The following is a 16,082-nucleotide window of genomic DNA, read 5'->3' as shown; positions in this document are numbered from 1 at the left end:
GACACTTGTAAGGCTGCTAATTTAAACTCTACTAAAGTTCAAAAGTAGTTTCAGGTGCCCACGCCAGACCTGCCAGAGTCACTCTGCCAACTTTTTCATTTTTATAGTTGCCTTTGCAGATTTTTCCTCTGTCTGTTGCTGTGTGAAAGACGTATGGAAAGGGGAAGTTTATAGGCTAACTGACATTACATAACAGTGAAACTGACTATATTCCAAGTGCACAAAATAAAATGAAATAATTTTTAAATTGGCTCATCATCTTGGATAACTTTTGAACTTAACCTCTGATTAGTTTGTAGAAACTTGGGATTTAGTGGGGAACTGGTCTGTATTTATTTTATGGGGTAATCACCTTGATTTTTAAGAATGTCATTTCTATGAAAAAAGGAGGACTTGAGGCACCTTAGACTAACCAATTTTTTGAGCATAAGCTTTCGTGAGCTACAGCTCACTTCGTCGGATGCATTCAGTGGAAAATACAGTGGGGAGATTTATATACACAGAGAACATGAAACAATGGGTATTACCATACACACTGTAACAAGAGTGATCAGGTAAGGCGAGCTATTACCGGGGGGGAACCTTTTGTAGTGATCAAGATGAGCCATTTCCAGCAGTTGACAAGAACATCTGAGGAACTGGGGGCGGAGGGGGGGGTTGTGAATAAACATGGGGAAATAGTTTTACTTTGTGTAATGACCCATCCACTCCCAGTCTTTATTCAAGCCTAACTTAATTGTATCCAGTTTGCAAATTAATTCCAATTCAGCACTCTCTCGTTGGAGTCTGTTTTTGAAGTTTTTTCATCCAGACTACACCACATGATCCATTGCCTACAGCCAAGCTCTACGATACAACCGCATTTGCTCCAACCCCTCAGACAGAGACAAACACCTACAAGATCTCTATCAAGCATTCTTACAACTACAATACCCACCTGCTGAAGTGAAGAAACAGATTGACAGAGCCAGAAGAGTACCCAGAAGTTACCTACTACAGAACAGGCCCAACAAAGAAAATAACAGAACGCCACTAGCCATCACCTTCAGCCCCCAACTAAAACCTCTCCAATGCATCAGGGATCTACAACCTATCCTGAAGGACGACCCATCACTCTCTCAGATCTTGGGAGACAGGCCAGTCCTTGCCTACAGACAGCCCCCAAACCTGAAGCAAATATTCACCAGCAACCACACAACAGAACCACTAACCCAGAAACCTATCCTTGCAACAAAGCCCGTTGCCAACTGTGTCCACATATCTATTCAGGGGACACCATCATAGGGCCTAATCACATCAGTGACGCTATCAGAGGCTCGTTCACCTGTACATCTACCAATGTGATATATGCCATCGTATACCAGCAATACCCCTCTGCCATGTACATTGGCCAAACTGGACAGTCTCTACGTAAAAGAATAAATGGACACAAATCAGATGTCAAGAATTATAACATTCAAAAACCAGTCGGAGAACACTTCAATCTCTTTGGTCACTTGAATTGCTTATTTAACATCTTAGTAAATCTAAGCACTTTACCTAGATGTACAGACACACTTTTCTTAACCTGTGTACTATATAATTTTTTTAACATTAGCTATAATAATTTTAAATCGGATGGGACTGGGGATGACGTGCATTGCCAATCAGGTGGCTGTTTGTAGGACAAACTGCTTTGGGCTGTCGAGCGATTCTGATAACAGTTCAGCTTCTTTCAATTTTTCATTGTTTTTCTTTGTTGGGGCAAGTGGTTGTTCTGACTAGTTGGACAGAGCCCGCCCTGACCCAGTGCTCTGTGCTGCGTGGCACAGTACGGCTGCCTGTCCTGGTGCAGCCACGCTGCCAGCCACCAGCGCTCCAGGCAGCGTGGTAAAGGGGCAGGGAGCAGGGTGGGGGTTGGATAGAGGGCATGGGAGTTTGGGAGGTGGTCAGGGGCGTGGATAGGGGTCGGAGCAGTCAGAGGGCAGGGAACGGGGGTTGAATGGGGGCAGAGGTCTCGGGGGCAGTCAGGAAGGAGAGGAGGGGTTGGATGGGGCAGCGGGGGGTGGTCGGGACAGGGAGCGGGGGGGGGGTCGATGGGGCATGGGTCCCGGAGGGGGGGCAGTCAGGCGGGGGGGGATTGAGTGGGGTGGTGGGGGGTAGTTAAGGGCAGGGGGAGGTCAGGGAGAAGGGAGGGAGTAGATGGGGCAAGGGTACCCGGGGGTGAGAAGCAGGGGAGTTGGATAGGGGGCAGGGGCCGGGACATGCCTGGCTGTTTGGGGGGGCACAGCCTCCCCTAATCAGCCCTCCATACAATCTCAGAAACCTGACGCAACCCTCAGGCCAAAAAGTTTGTCCGCCCCTGCTGTAAAGGGTCCATTTCAGTTCCTGAAACTAAGTTGTGAAAGCACATGATCATAGAGCTCACTGGGAAATGGACTTGTTTTTTTTTGCACAAAACGTTAATATTTTTGGTGAAAATGCTACCCTAGTTCCTCAAGGGAGATGTAGTTCAGGGGCCTCATGTTCCCTTTCTCCTCTGTAGGCTGTTTTCTGGCTGAAATAAATCTGGTTGCAATGATGTACCAGTCTCCCATCTTGGTGGAGGAAGTGCATCATGGAGTCCCATAGCTGATGGGAGAAATCCAGGTAGGGGGCCTGATCCATAGAGGAGAATGGGGGAGATGAGGTAACCGAAGTACAACTTCTATGAGGCAGTGTGGCAAACAAAATAATTGTTTGGCCAAAATATTTTGGGGTTTGGTGTATTTGGGTTTCTGACAGAAAATTAAAATTTCTACTGAAAGACACTTTCATGAAAAATTGTTTTGAACTAATCTTCTAGCAACAGTTGAGATGGAAAACTCAACCAGTCCTCCTCCTGTGGTTATTGGTTAACTCTGCCTCTTAGTACAAAATAATCCCTCGACAAAATAGTCAGATGACCTGGGCTATCCAAACTCCTATAGAAATTCATATTCCCTAAGGCTCTTGAGGCTGGAATTCTTAATCTGCATGTTTTTTATCTTAAAGGTGTTTTTCATGTGTAATGCAAAATTCTAAGTTAATGTTACTCTACTATCCTCTTTAGAACTGTTCTGCAGTTTGCTTTGCACACTCAGCATTCTTTTATTATTTAAAGAACTTTGAACTTACCTAGTTAGGACTTCATGAACGTGGAGGAGTTACTTGTTTGGAGTGATTAACTTTGTCAATAGCATCAGCAGAGTTTGTGATAAGAAATGTGATCTCTTTGCACGCAGGTGCTGAGGGTGCACTCATTTCCACATTCTGTTTTATTTTTAGCTAATCAAATCCATGTTTGATGTTGCTCTAGTTAAATCACATACTAGTTCACACTTTTCCTCTGCTGTTAAAATTGTTTTTACTACCAAACTGCTTTACAGTTTTGCCAAACACAAATTCAAAAATCAAGTCAACCCCCCATCATGAAATTCTTTAATGATTAAATCACTTTTGATCTGATTTTTGAACTCTCCTTGCTTACTCCCAGTGCGTTTGATAAGCACAATTCTACTAACTCTTGCATATTTATTAAAATTAAGGAGACTTTTGGGAGAGGAAAGAGCAATGAGGACAATGTTGTTTCAAGTAGCTGCTGGGTGAGGAATCATGAATTGCAGAGACGATATATTGAAGTACCTCCATTGGAAAACATAATCCCAACTATACATATAAAATGGAGTCTCAATTGGCAGTTACCACTCAAGAAAGAGATCTTGGAGTCATTGTGGATAGTTCTCTGAAAACATCCACTCAATGTGCAGTGGCAGGCAAAAAAGCAAACAAAATGTTGGGAATCATTATGAAAGGGATAGATAATAAGATGAAAAAATATCATATTGCCTCTATATAAATCCATGGTACGCCCACATCTTGAATACTGCATGCAGATGTGGTCGCCCCATCTCAAAAAAAGATATATTGGAATTGGAAAAAATTCAGAAAAGGGCAACAAAAATGATTAGGGGGATGGAATGGCTGCCATACGGGGAGAGATTAATAAGACTGGGACTTTTTAGCTTGGAAAAGGGATGACTAAGGGGGGATATGATAGAGGTCTATAAAATCATGACTGGTGTGGAGAAATTTAATAAGGGAGTGTTGTTTACTCCTTCTCACAACACAAGAACTAGGGGTCACCAAATGAAATTAATAGGGAGCAGTTTAAAAAAAAAGGAAGTATTTCTTCACACAACACACAATCAACCTGTGGAACTCCTTGCCAGAGGATGCTGTGAAGGGCAAGACTATAACTGGGTTAAAAAAAGAAGTAGATAAGTTCATGGAGGGTAGGTCCATCAATGGTTATTAGCCAGGATGGACAGGGATGGTGTCCCTAGCCTCTGTTTGCCAGAAACTGGGAGTGTGTGACCAAGGATGAATCAATTGACGATTAACTGTTCTGTTCATTCCCTCTGGGGCACCTGGTATTGACCGCTGTCAGAAGACAGGATACTGGGCTAGATGAACCTTTGTCCTGACCCAGTAGGGCCATTCTTATGTTGTCCCCATAACAATGTGCTGTCCTCTAAGACAGTGGTGGATGGAGGAATCAGACTTACCCCCCAAGATAGTGGGGTAGAGTGAGTAGGGAGGGAAACTCCCTTACCCCCACAAGACATATGGCAGATGGAGGATTTTACCTTTTTTTACACTTACACACACGCACACACCCCTCCCCACTGAGAAAAGGAAGGGATTACCTCCCATCCCCATTACACAGCCCTGGTAAAGCTTCACTAGCTGGATAGTCACCAGATTGCTGTATTTGGGTCCCACCAAACTGGACCCTTGTGCTCTTTTATGTTTCCCTTGGCCTGAATAGGGAGCAGCACTCTTTCCTTGACCTGATTAACACATTTCCTGGGCACAGGTTCTGTGACCTCTGTATAGAAATGGGACCTCATGTCCCAGCTGCCTTAGACCTCCAGAACTAGTGCAGACCCACCAGTACCTTAGGCATACCCTTTCCTAGAGTTCCAGCCTTGCAAGTTCCGGATTTATAGTTCACCTCTTCAGGGACATATGACAGTGAAAGCAAACGTAGGCTATGTAAGGAGTCCAAAACCCAGTCACTCTTTACGTCAGCTAGAACAAGATCTATACATACCTAGACACAACACCTATAGATTTTTCTGCCTTAGTTTCTTCCGCACTCAAGCATTCTTTGGGCTTAGGTCAGAGTCATCTGAGGAGTCCAGGATCATGCTTTCTATACATGGCTTCCCCTCTGAATCATGATGAGTGTCTCTTCAGTGCAGCTAGTTTAATTCTTCCTCAACTGGTCCCACAGAGAAATAGGATGCTTGTTCCCGTCTCCAGCTTAAGCTTCCTTTTATCTCTGTGGGTATGTCTACACCTAGTGTGTGTCTCCACCTAGTTGACAGATATGGAGCAGCAGGGCTCATGCTCTAAAAATAGCAATATATACAGCAGTGTGGGAGTGGGTCTCAGACACTGGGTTCCAGCCAAGTGGAACGTCTACATTACTATTTTTAGCCTCTTCGCGTAAGCCACACAAGCCCAAATCAGTTGACCTGGGCTCTGAGACTCGTTTCTGTGGAGTGTGTGTTTGTTTGCAGTGTAGATGTATCCTCAGGCTCTGTTGCTTTTAAGACCTTTTTCTTCTGCTTCCTGAGAAAATTCCCTTGGTCCAAACCCCCACACTACAGACCAATTTTGTGGGTCTGGTTTCAGTAGTGCGGGAAGCTCCATAGAGATGTTTGGGCGGGGGACAGATGCCCAAACTATGGTCCCGCCCTCATGCTGCCTCTTCCCCTGAGGCCTACTCGCTACTCTCTGCCCCCGCTCCCGGTCACTTGTCCTTAAGGTGAGTAAAAAATGATGGGGCCATGGCCCTCAGCCCCCACACCGGTTCCGACACACCTGGCTGGTTTCCCTAGTCTTCAGCCCTTCCTTGGTGTTCCCACTTGAATGGAGCTGTCAAGGTTGTGCCTGACAGCACAGGGATTACTCCATTTACGCAGTCATTTCATGATACAGCAATTTCATAAGATAAACCGGAATTCATAAGAAACACTTAAACAAATTCCCCAAATTGCCACATCCCACAGTTGACCCCTATGTGCAGGTGGAAGGGGGCTTGAAGATTGTTACAAATGGGAGCTTTTTCTCAGTGACAGGTGGCATCCCTGCCCATATTTAGGCTACCCCCCTCCCCAGGGAATAATTCCTCACCCTCCTGGAGGCAAAGCTTGGTAGTACTCAACGGCTTAAAAGTGGAAGCCAGCTGTGCCAGCTTGCAGGACGGGAGGGGTCCCCTCTCCAATGGTGCCCTCTTGGATGCGGGACGGGGGGAACACACTGTGCTTCCTTGGTGGCCCCAAGGCAGAGGTGGAGACACAAGCTGGTTAGTAACCCCAGAAGCCTGCAGGGGGATCAAGACCATTAACTACCCCACCCCCCAAGAAGTTTCCCAGGCTGGGGGTATGGCTGGAGCAGTGGCGGACTCAATGGGATTGGGGGACAGAAGTACTTTGGGAGTGGGGAGGGCCAGTGGCTGCAGGGAAGGCTCAGGACAGCAGGTATTGGCTGAGAAGCCCAGAGTGTGGAGGCTTTGGTTTGGATAGTAAGTACCAGCCCAACATGTAAGTGGTGAGACATTAGGGCAGGGGGAGGGAAGGTATGTGAGGGGCCAGATTGCAGGGAGCTGCCAGTGCCTGGACTGCGTCAGTGGGAAGGCAGTGATCAGAAGCAGGAGCTGGGAACAGGGAGAGTGTGGAGCAAAGTTGGGGAGTCAAAAGTAGGCCTGGGGAGTGGTGAGGAGGAGTCAAGATTGGCTGTGGCAAGTGGGGAGGAAGGAAGGGATCATGGAAGCAGTAGGTATTTGCAGGGCTGGGGAGAAGGGAATGGGAGTTGCTCTTTGGGAAAAGGTGAGTGCAGGCTTCTGCTCCCAAATTGCATGATGGCTGGAAGTCTCCGCATCATTTTGCGAGCACCTGCTGCAGGGAGCAAAATTTTATGTGACTTGTGATAAATTTCTGAGAGTTGGCAATGCTAGCATTAACCAGCTATGGAAATTTTAGTTCCATGCTTGTGTTCTTTCTTTTCCCTCCCTCCCCCATTGTCATTCTCCATGAGTGCTCTTTCTTGTTTCTGAGGATTCAGGATTCATCTTCTAGGGCCAACCTAGGAAACAGTGTCATTGTTGCAGAGGAAGACTATTTGGTGGTATGAGGAAGGAAGTCTGGCTTGGGAATTTATCTGTAGTGCTTTTTAAATCTTCCAATGAAATTGAAGTATGAGGCATTCCCTATTCCAGGAACAAGCATACTGCTTGATGTCTTATTGCTAGAATCATAAAGATAAAGTAAAGAGAGCTTTAAATGATGATTTTGACAGTGTCACTTTTTAAAATAGGCTATAGGAAAATAAAGAATGCTAGGGAAACAAACCGACTGGCAATCCAAAATTTTGTTTCCTTTGTCTGGGTTTATTAATATCACCACACCCATATAAAACAATAGAGAACTGCTTTGCTCAATTACCATATTAATTTATAACAAAAAGTGACAGTTGCACAAAGCTTGGGGCGGGGGGAGTTAATGACAAAACTCAGACCTTTTGTCATTTGGAATGGCCAGAGTGCTTTAGTGATGGCAGATGGAAAGGGGTTGACATTTCTTCTGAAAACTAGGTTAACTAGGAGTGAGGTTGGCAGCAAGTTTCTTTAACTTTTAATCCCTTCCTGTGTTCAGTTATGTGACAGCTGTGGTTTTTGAGGATTTTAAGCCGTTTAGATGTCAGGAATTGTAAACACAGACAAAAGTGAATCATTTTCAATGTAGCTCAGTGTCTAATAGTTTTACTTGGAAAGCAAAAATGTCCACTGTGAAATTTTCTCCATATAAGTTTTATGTGGTGCTCTTTTCAAAATGCTTTTGAAATGAGCTTTCAAAGCCCCTCAGCTCACATATTTGGACACGCAATCCCCACCCGTTGATCTAAAGAGGCATGTGCCTGGCTTGCCTGGTTTGGTTTGGTTTGCGTTCTAAAACCTCCTGCTCAAAAGGAAGACTTCATTTTGGAGGTGTTGAGAAATTTCAGGATGGAAGGGGGCTGTCAAGGTTGTTCCTTCTAGATTACCATTACTTTACTCCATCTGATGTTGCTGTTGGCTAGTTGAGCATAATGCTCTTATACAAGCAGAGCCTTCTCAGATCCCATCTCTAGCTGGCTCCTTGTTTACTAAGCCACTTTCCTTCGAGAGACTTCCATCTATTTCTGTAGAAGCACAAATTCTTCGCATAATAACATATAGTGATATTGGTGGGCCTAAACTGTGGAAAAACTTAATTTTGATGCCTACTGAAATATATATTTTTCTTCTCTAGGACGTGAAAACTGAGAAATGAACAAATTACGACAGAGTTTTAGACGAAAGAAAGATGTTTATGTCCCAGAGGCTAGTAGGCCTCACCAGTGGCAAACAGATGAAGAAGGGGTTCGCACTGGAAAATGCAGCTTTCCAGTTAAGGTAAGAGTTTTCTGCCTTTATCTCGTACTAGCCCATGAACCCCAGTCAGTCTTTTTGTTGCAATGGATATTTTATTGCAGAATAGACATACCCTAAGTAACTCTACAGTAATCTCTAGAAACTGGTCAGCTTCTAAGGTGTTGGACACCGAAGGATTACATGCCAGTACACAGAAAGGAAAATGACATTTTAAAGGCTCCTTTCAGAGACACAGGGCATTGTGCAGTAAATAGTTCAGATGTTTTCTGCTACTTTGAATCTAATATATAGTATCCCCAAATACTGAGGCTTCTGAAGCATGTGCATGTCGACTATTTGTTAAGCTTTTCTATATTAAATGCTGTGGTTTAGCCTTAGACTAGAAGGGAGGGGCTGTCATGAAGAGCACACACATGATTCAAAGTTCTGATAAGATATTGTAAGAGGCTAGGTATAAAAGCTAGAATGTCTCCTAACTTCTAGTCTGTTGAGCATCTGGATTAACTCAAAGTGAAACTGCTTCTGTGATCACTACATGTTGCACTGGCATGAATAGCTTCTCACATGTCATAAGTGTTATGCTACAAGTTAGGGTCTTTAGTTGTAGTGGTAGATGTTTGTTTCATAGAATTATAAGATGCACCAATCCTTTCTCTGGACATGTGTTCCCAAAGATTAAAAACAATGTAACAGTAAGAGATTACCCTCTGGTAAAAAAGTAAGCAAATAAACGATCCTTTACATCAGTGGTCTCCAAAGCGGGGTGCGCACAGGAGGAGCGCCACTGAAGGAGCGCCGGCAGTGCAGCGGCAGCGCTCCTGGACCTTTGATTCTTTGGTGGCATGCCGGCGGCAGCCTGGCTCTCCCTGCTCCGTCTTTGGCGGCACGCTGGCGGCAGCTCTTCTTCTTTTTTTCTTTTTTTTTGGGCTTCCCTAGAGCTGGCGCTGGGAGTGTGTGATCCAAAAAATTTCGAAACCACTGCTTTACATCATGTAGTGTTGCTGGAGCTTTATCAAAGCCATGTTTTCCTGATCTGTGCTGTAACTAACTTGTAGAATTGAACCATTTTGGTGGTCCTACTGGAAAAATGACTGAGTTAAAATACTTCTCATGCATGTAGGTTGCCCTGTGCAGGCTTACTTGGCTCCACTGGTGTATAATAGAGTTCATATTTAAATTCAAATTTAAGATGAGAAGTTGAATTCTAATTGCAGAAGTTAACCAGACCTATTGATGCTGGTAGCAAATTGCTCTGATTGTGTCTCAGTAAACTATGCATTGAGATGGGCAGTAATGGAAAATGGTTTATTAGCTTTGGGATGTAAAGTGAATGGTAACCAGTATTTAACAGATACAGGCAGGAAGTATGTCATTATGAGCAAACAAGATAAACCAAATTTGAAGTTGTTAGTTTGGTGGGTGGAACTATATTTTGTTATTTAGAGGAATATAACCTTGCCCAGTTGAAGGAGAGTATCCTGTCAGACAATTCTTGGGGACCGTTCAATAATGCACTGTACTTCAGGAAAGCGTGCTGTTGTGTATGGGTTTATATCTAAATGGGTGTTCCTGCTTCCTGATGAACATCAGTGGAGAACAAAACATTTAAAATTGCCTTTTTTCCAAAGATCCCAACAGTCTGATACACTGTGAAAATAGAAACAAGACCTTCCATTTCAATAACCCATAAGTGAATGTTGCAGAGACAGCATTTGTGTTAAAGTGTACTTATGCTGTGGAGACAATACTGCTGCCTCACTCTGCCATCAGCTTTTGTTTTGAGATGCCCAAAAGGTTACTGAACAATTAAGATGATGGATTCAGAGTCTTAAAAGGATTAGGCTTATTTTACAGAGAGCTGAGAATCATCCACATAGTGTTGTTACAATAGGATGTAAGAGATCCTGTGCTGAAGTAAAACATACACTTAGAACTTGAAGCTATATGGAGCTTAGTATTTTTAAAATATTATTGCTAAACAATTATTTAATCTATATCACTGAGCTCTGTTTTGGAAATTGGCCTATTGCTAGCATAAAGGCTAACTAAAGGCAATTAAAGTGTTTGCTATTTGTCTAACTTTTCTTTGTAAATGGGATGAAATGTAGAGATTGAGGAGGGGTAAGATGTAGCTATTTGGCTCTACTTTTTTGACCTTGCGTGGAGTTCTACTTCCTTTGTAGACGCTTTTGCTCTGGAATGGGGAACTAAGAAAAGTCTGTGACTATATAGAGGAAAATAGAAAATTTAAGAGCACTGTTGGCTTTCTCTGAACCCTCTTGTTGTAGTCAGATTTAAAATTCTTAAATCTATAGTTAATTGTAACTGCACTAGTCTTTTTTCCTAAAGCTGCTGTTGGCTTTTATCATGCTCACCTTGTTCAAAGCAAGTCTAGGCAACATGATGGTAAAGAAAAGACTGGTGGCAGCTGGCACCTTAGCTACACTAAAGCTCCCACCATTGCTATCCCTGCTCTTGTGGGTAAGTGAAAGGAGGCAGTTTGAGACTGAGAAGGAGAACAGATAAATAGAATGGAGATGGGAGGTTAAATGACTTAACGTTATTGCTTTCTACGGATTTCATTTGTGAGAAATGCAGTCCAGCAACCTTACATAAGAACAGCCATACTGGGTCAGACCAATGGTCCATCCAATCCAGTATCCTGCGGCCAATGCCAGGTGCTTCAGAGGGAATGAACAGAAAAGGTAATCATCAAGTGACCCGTTCCCAGCTTCTGGCAAACAGAGGCTAGGGACACTTCAGAGCATAGTTTTGAATCCCTGCCAATCCTGGCTAATAGCCATTGATGGACCTATCCTCCATGAACTGATCTAGTTCTTTTTTGAACCCTGTTACAGTCTTGTCCTTCACAGCAACCTCTGGCAAGGAGTTCAACAGGTTGATTGTGCATTGTGTGAAGAAATACTTCCTCTTGTTTGTTTTAAACCTGCTGCCTATTAATGTCATTTGGTGACCCCTAGTTTTTGTGTTACGAGATGAAGCAAATAACACTTCCTTATTTACTTTCTCAACACCAGTCTTGATTTTATAGACCTCTATCATATCCCCCCTTAGTTGTCTCTTTTCCAAGCTGAAAAGTCCCAGTCTTATAAATCTCTCCTCATATGGAAGCTGTTCCATACCCCTAATAATTTTTGTTGCCTTTTTTTGTACCTTTTCCAATTCCAATACATCTTTTTTGAGATTGGGCAACCAGATCTGCACACAGTATTCAAGATGTGGGCGTACCATAGATTTATGTAGAGGCAATATATTTTCTGTCTATCCCTTTCCTAATGATTCCTAAAATTTGTTACTTTTTTTGACTGTCGCTGCACAGAGTGTGTGGATGTTTTCAGAGAACTATGCACAATGACTCTCTGTTCTTTTTTCTTGAATGGTAACAGCTAATTTAGACCCCATCATTTTATCTGTATAGTTAGGATTGTTTTCCAATATGCATTTATCAATATTGAATTCCATCTGCCATTTTGTTGCCCAGTCACCCAATGACTTAACTGAAACTTAACTAAGTGTGCTTTTTTGTCAGGAAAGTTCCAGATTTGTAATATTTATAATCACAGGTATAGTCTTCAGTATTGAAATATATTATCCCCTATCTGCATGTATAAGTTTCCACGCTTATAAGTAGGGATCCATGATTTCTGCAGTGGCCAGCGTGGCTGTCCCCGGGGCTGCGCAAGCAGCTGTCCCTGGGACCAGCCGCTCAAGCGACCGCTTAGGCAGCCCTGCAGCCAGCCACACCAACTGCTGCTCTGGCGGCCCCTGGCAGTCAGCCCTGTGGACTGCCCGAGCAGAAGCCAATGCGACTGGCCCCGGGGACCGGCTGAGCAGCGGTTAGAATCATAGAATATCAGGGTTGGAAGGGACCCCTGAAGGTCATCTAGTCCAACCCCCTGCTCGAAGCAGGACCAATTCCCAGTTAAATCATCCCAGCCAGGGCTTTGTCAAGCCTGACCTTAAAAACCTCTAAGGAAGGAGATTCTACCACCTCCCTAGGTAACGCATTCCAGTGTTTCACCACCCTCTTAGTGAAAAAGTTTTTCCTAATATCCAATCTAAACCTCCCCCACTGCAACTTGAGACCATTACTCCTTGTTCTGTCATCTGCTACCATTGAGAACAGTCTAGAGCCATCCTCTTTGGAACCCCCTTTCAGGTAGTTGAAAGCAGCTATCAAATCCCCCCTCATTCTTCTCTTCTGCAGGCTAAACAATCCCAGTTCCCTCAGCCTCTCCTCATAAGTCATGTGTTCTAGACCCCTAATCATTTTTGTTGCCCTTCGCTGGACTCTCTCCAATTTATCCACATCCTTCTTGTAGTGTGGGGCCCAAAACTGGACACAGTACTCCAGATGAGGCCTCACCAATGTCGAATAGAGGGGAACGATCACGTCCCTCGATCTGCTCGCTATGCCCCTACTTATACATCCCAAAATGCCATTGGCCTTCTTGGCAACAAGGGCACACTGCTGACTCATATCCAGCTTCTCGTCCACTGTCACCCCTAGGTCCTTTTCCGCAGAACTGCTGCCTAGCCATTCGGTCCCTAGTCTGTAGCGGTGCATTGGATTCTTCCGTCCTAAGTGCAGGACCCTGCACTTATCCTTATTGAACCTCATCAGATTTCTTTTGGCCCAATCCTCCAATTTGTCTAGGTCCTTCTGTATCCTATCCCTCCCCTCCAGCGTATCTACCACTCCTCCCAGTTTAGTATCGTCCGCAAATTTGCTGAGGGTGCAATCCACACCATCCTCCAGATCATTTATGAAGATATTGAACAAAACCGGCCCCAGGACCGACCCTTGGGGCACTCCACTTGATACCGGCTGCCAACTAGACATGGAGCCATTGATCACTACCCGTTGAGCCCGACAATCTAGCCAGCTTTCTACCCACCTTATAGTGCATTCATCCAGCCCATACTTCCTTAACTTGCTGACAAGAATACTGTGGGAGACCGTGTCAAAAGCTTTGCTAAAGTCAAGAAACAATACATCCACTGGTTCTGGGGGAGACGGGAGCAACCTCAGCTCAGTGGCTCCTGGCAGAGGTCCCAGGGTGGACTGAGCGGCAAAGGGCCCTCCAGGGCTCCTCCCCCCGGCGGTTGCCAGAGTAGCGGTGTCGCCACCCCCCAAAACACACAGACACAGACACAGACACAGACACAGTTCAATCAGGGATATTTATGGTACAAGTCAGTGGTTCTCAAACTTTTTTTTTCACTGACCACTTGAAAATTGCTGAGGATCTTTCCAAATGTTTGTGCCGCTAACTATTGTAAAGTGCTTTAGATGAAAGCGCTATATAAAAAAAACCCTTAAGAATAAACTTTTTTTGTTCTACAAATAAAAGCACACAACTCATATTTTAATATCAGTAGTCTTACTTTTCTAATGCGATGAATGTGCCCTTTCTCCCTCGCTGTGGCAGCCCCCGAGCTGGGTCTTGGAAGGAGGGGGGTCTCTCCCCGGCAGCCCCAGCCCTGGAACTGGGGAAAGTCACCTCTTTTTCTGGCCGCCGCAGCCCTACATATTCCAAATTCCCCCCACCCCTCTTTTCACCCCACTGCCCCCTCCTACCTACCTCTTATTTGCCCCAAGGCCACTATCTCATCTGACATGTGCATCTTCTCCAGGATCCAGGCACCTAATTAGTGGAGCCACACCTGCATGGCTCCACTAATTAGGTGGGTGGCCCTTCATTCTCTAGTGTGCAGCCGCCCAGACATGCACCTTAGAGGGAACTATCCTAGGACCACCAGAATAGAGCTCGCGGACCACTGGTGGTCCAAGGACCACAGTTTGAGAACCTCTGGTATAAGTCATGGACAGGTTACGGGCATGATTTTTCGTTTCTTGCGCATGACCTGTGCATGACTTTTACTAAAAATACCAGTGATATTAAATCGTAACCTTATTTATAAGCTCACTAGTAGGGAGCATAGTTAAGGGCAAGGATTTGGGTAGGGCTATAAGTGACCAAGGGGTTGAAGAGCAGTATTAATTATATGTTCTTCCAGAAACAATCTTAAATGGCCAGAACATAAATGTTTTAAGAAGATATAATCTCAAGACTCTGGATTTGCTCTTTTGGGACTAAATCTGTAACAAGTAAAACTATAGGGATATTCACGCTATTGATTGGAGTGGCTTTAGATCCAGAGATGAACATAAGTGAATTCCATTGAAACTACTAATCTATTACCTTTTACATGAATTTGTTTTTGGAAATGGATTTGAATACTCAGTTGTTTTTATGCTCATAGTGTGAAGATATGTTTTTGTGAACAGGGCTAGCAATATTTTTTGGAGGAAGAGATGAGAAAAATATCCTTTCTCTATATCTCAGATTGCAAAACATTCTACAAAATTAAGTTAATCGAGGACCAAACTATTTCAATAAAATGCAGTAAAACACATTGTCAGTATTTCATCCTGTCTTTAGGAATTTAATTTAATATAAGTTGGATACACAGCTCCTAATCACCTCTAAAGTGAAAGTCTTTGGATTAGTGGCTATGTAAGAAAGCACATTCAGGTTTTATAGTTTGCGGAGGTGACCCCCACAGAGAATCCCATGCAAAACAATATTTAAAAAGATATTTCTTGAAGTGAAGGCAGATTGGTCCTGCTGGCATTTATTAACAGGTTTCTGAAGAATGGCTCACACAAGTGTTGCCTTTGTAAATTGTCAGGGGATAACAAGCAAATACTTACTGCACGAGTCTGTTGTTCAGATGGGTTTATCATATATAATCACTCTTGAGCTCTTGTATTTCAGGGAAGTTGAACATATAGGCAGACTAGCTCAGTTGACAGAGGATCTATCTGGAAGAATGACTCCGCTGATTAGGCCTCAGCTGGAATATTGTGTCCATTTCTGGGCCCCACATATTCAGAAAAGATGTGGACAGATTGGAGAAAGTCCAGAGAAGAGCAACAAAAATTATAAAAAGTAAAGAAAACATGACCTATGAAGGAAGATTGGGGGAAAAAAATGGGTTTGTTTAGTCTGGAGAAGAGAAGACTAGGGGGTGGGTGGGCATAACAGTTTTAAGTACATAAAAGGTTGTCACAAGGAGGAGGGAGGAAAAATTGTTCTTTAAACACTGAGGATAGGACAAGAAGCAATGGGCTTAAATTGCAGCAAGGGTGGTTTAGGTTGGACATTAGGAAAAACTTCCTAACTGTCAGGATGGTTAAGCACTGGAATAAATTGCCTAGGGAGGTTGTCCCATCATTGTAGATTTTTAATAGCAGGTTAGACAAACACCTGTCAGGGATGGTCTAGATAATATGTAGTCCTGCCTTGAGTGCAGGGGACTGGTCTAGTTGACCTTTTGAGGTCCTTTCCAGTCCTATGATTCTATGATCATCTTTGCCTTTTAAAAACCCAATAGGCCCATCTGCGAAATTTGTTCACCATAGGAATCTGTAAAGCTATGTCCTTCAGATGGTAATGGAACTATCAGAGAGTCTCAATTCTGTGAACTTGTTCCTTTCTACCTCTGGCTCTGATGGAATGTTCAAGAAAAATAAAGACCAAAAAAGTTACAATTATCATAGCTCCACGTTGGGCCC

At 43.8% G+C, this 16,082-nt stretch overlaps 1 protein-coding gene across 6 annotated transcripts in view; it reads left to right on the top strand.

The window, feature by feature from the left end:
* NUMB (NUMB endocytic adaptor protein) overlaps positions 1–16,082 on the top strand; it is a 160,196-nt gene that overhangs the window by 96,920 nt on the left and 47,194 nt on the right. For 5 of the 6 annotated variants that reach the window (XM_077818774.1, XM_077818772.1, XM_077818773.1 and 2 more), the window contains one exon: positions 8,358–8,500. In XM_077818774.1, coding sequence (XP_077674900.1) covers positions 8,375–8,500 — 126 coding nt within the window. In that variant the 5' untranslated portion in view covers positions 8,358–8,374. Of the gene's footprint in view, positions 1–2,522; positions 2,629–8,357; positions 8,501–16,082 lie in introns of those variants that run through there. The other variant, XM_077818771.1, reaches the window with a different exon arrangement.

The sequence above is a fragment of the Eretmochelys imbricata genome, chromosome 6 (assembly GCF_965152235.1).
Source record: "Eretmochelys imbricata isolate rEreImb1 chromosome 6, rEreImb1.hap1, whole genome shotgun sequence".
NCBI lineage: Eukaryota > Metazoa > Chordata > Testudines > Cheloniidae > Eretmochelys > Eretmochelys imbricata.
This window is presented reverse-complemented; position numbering and strand designations above follow the sequence as displayed.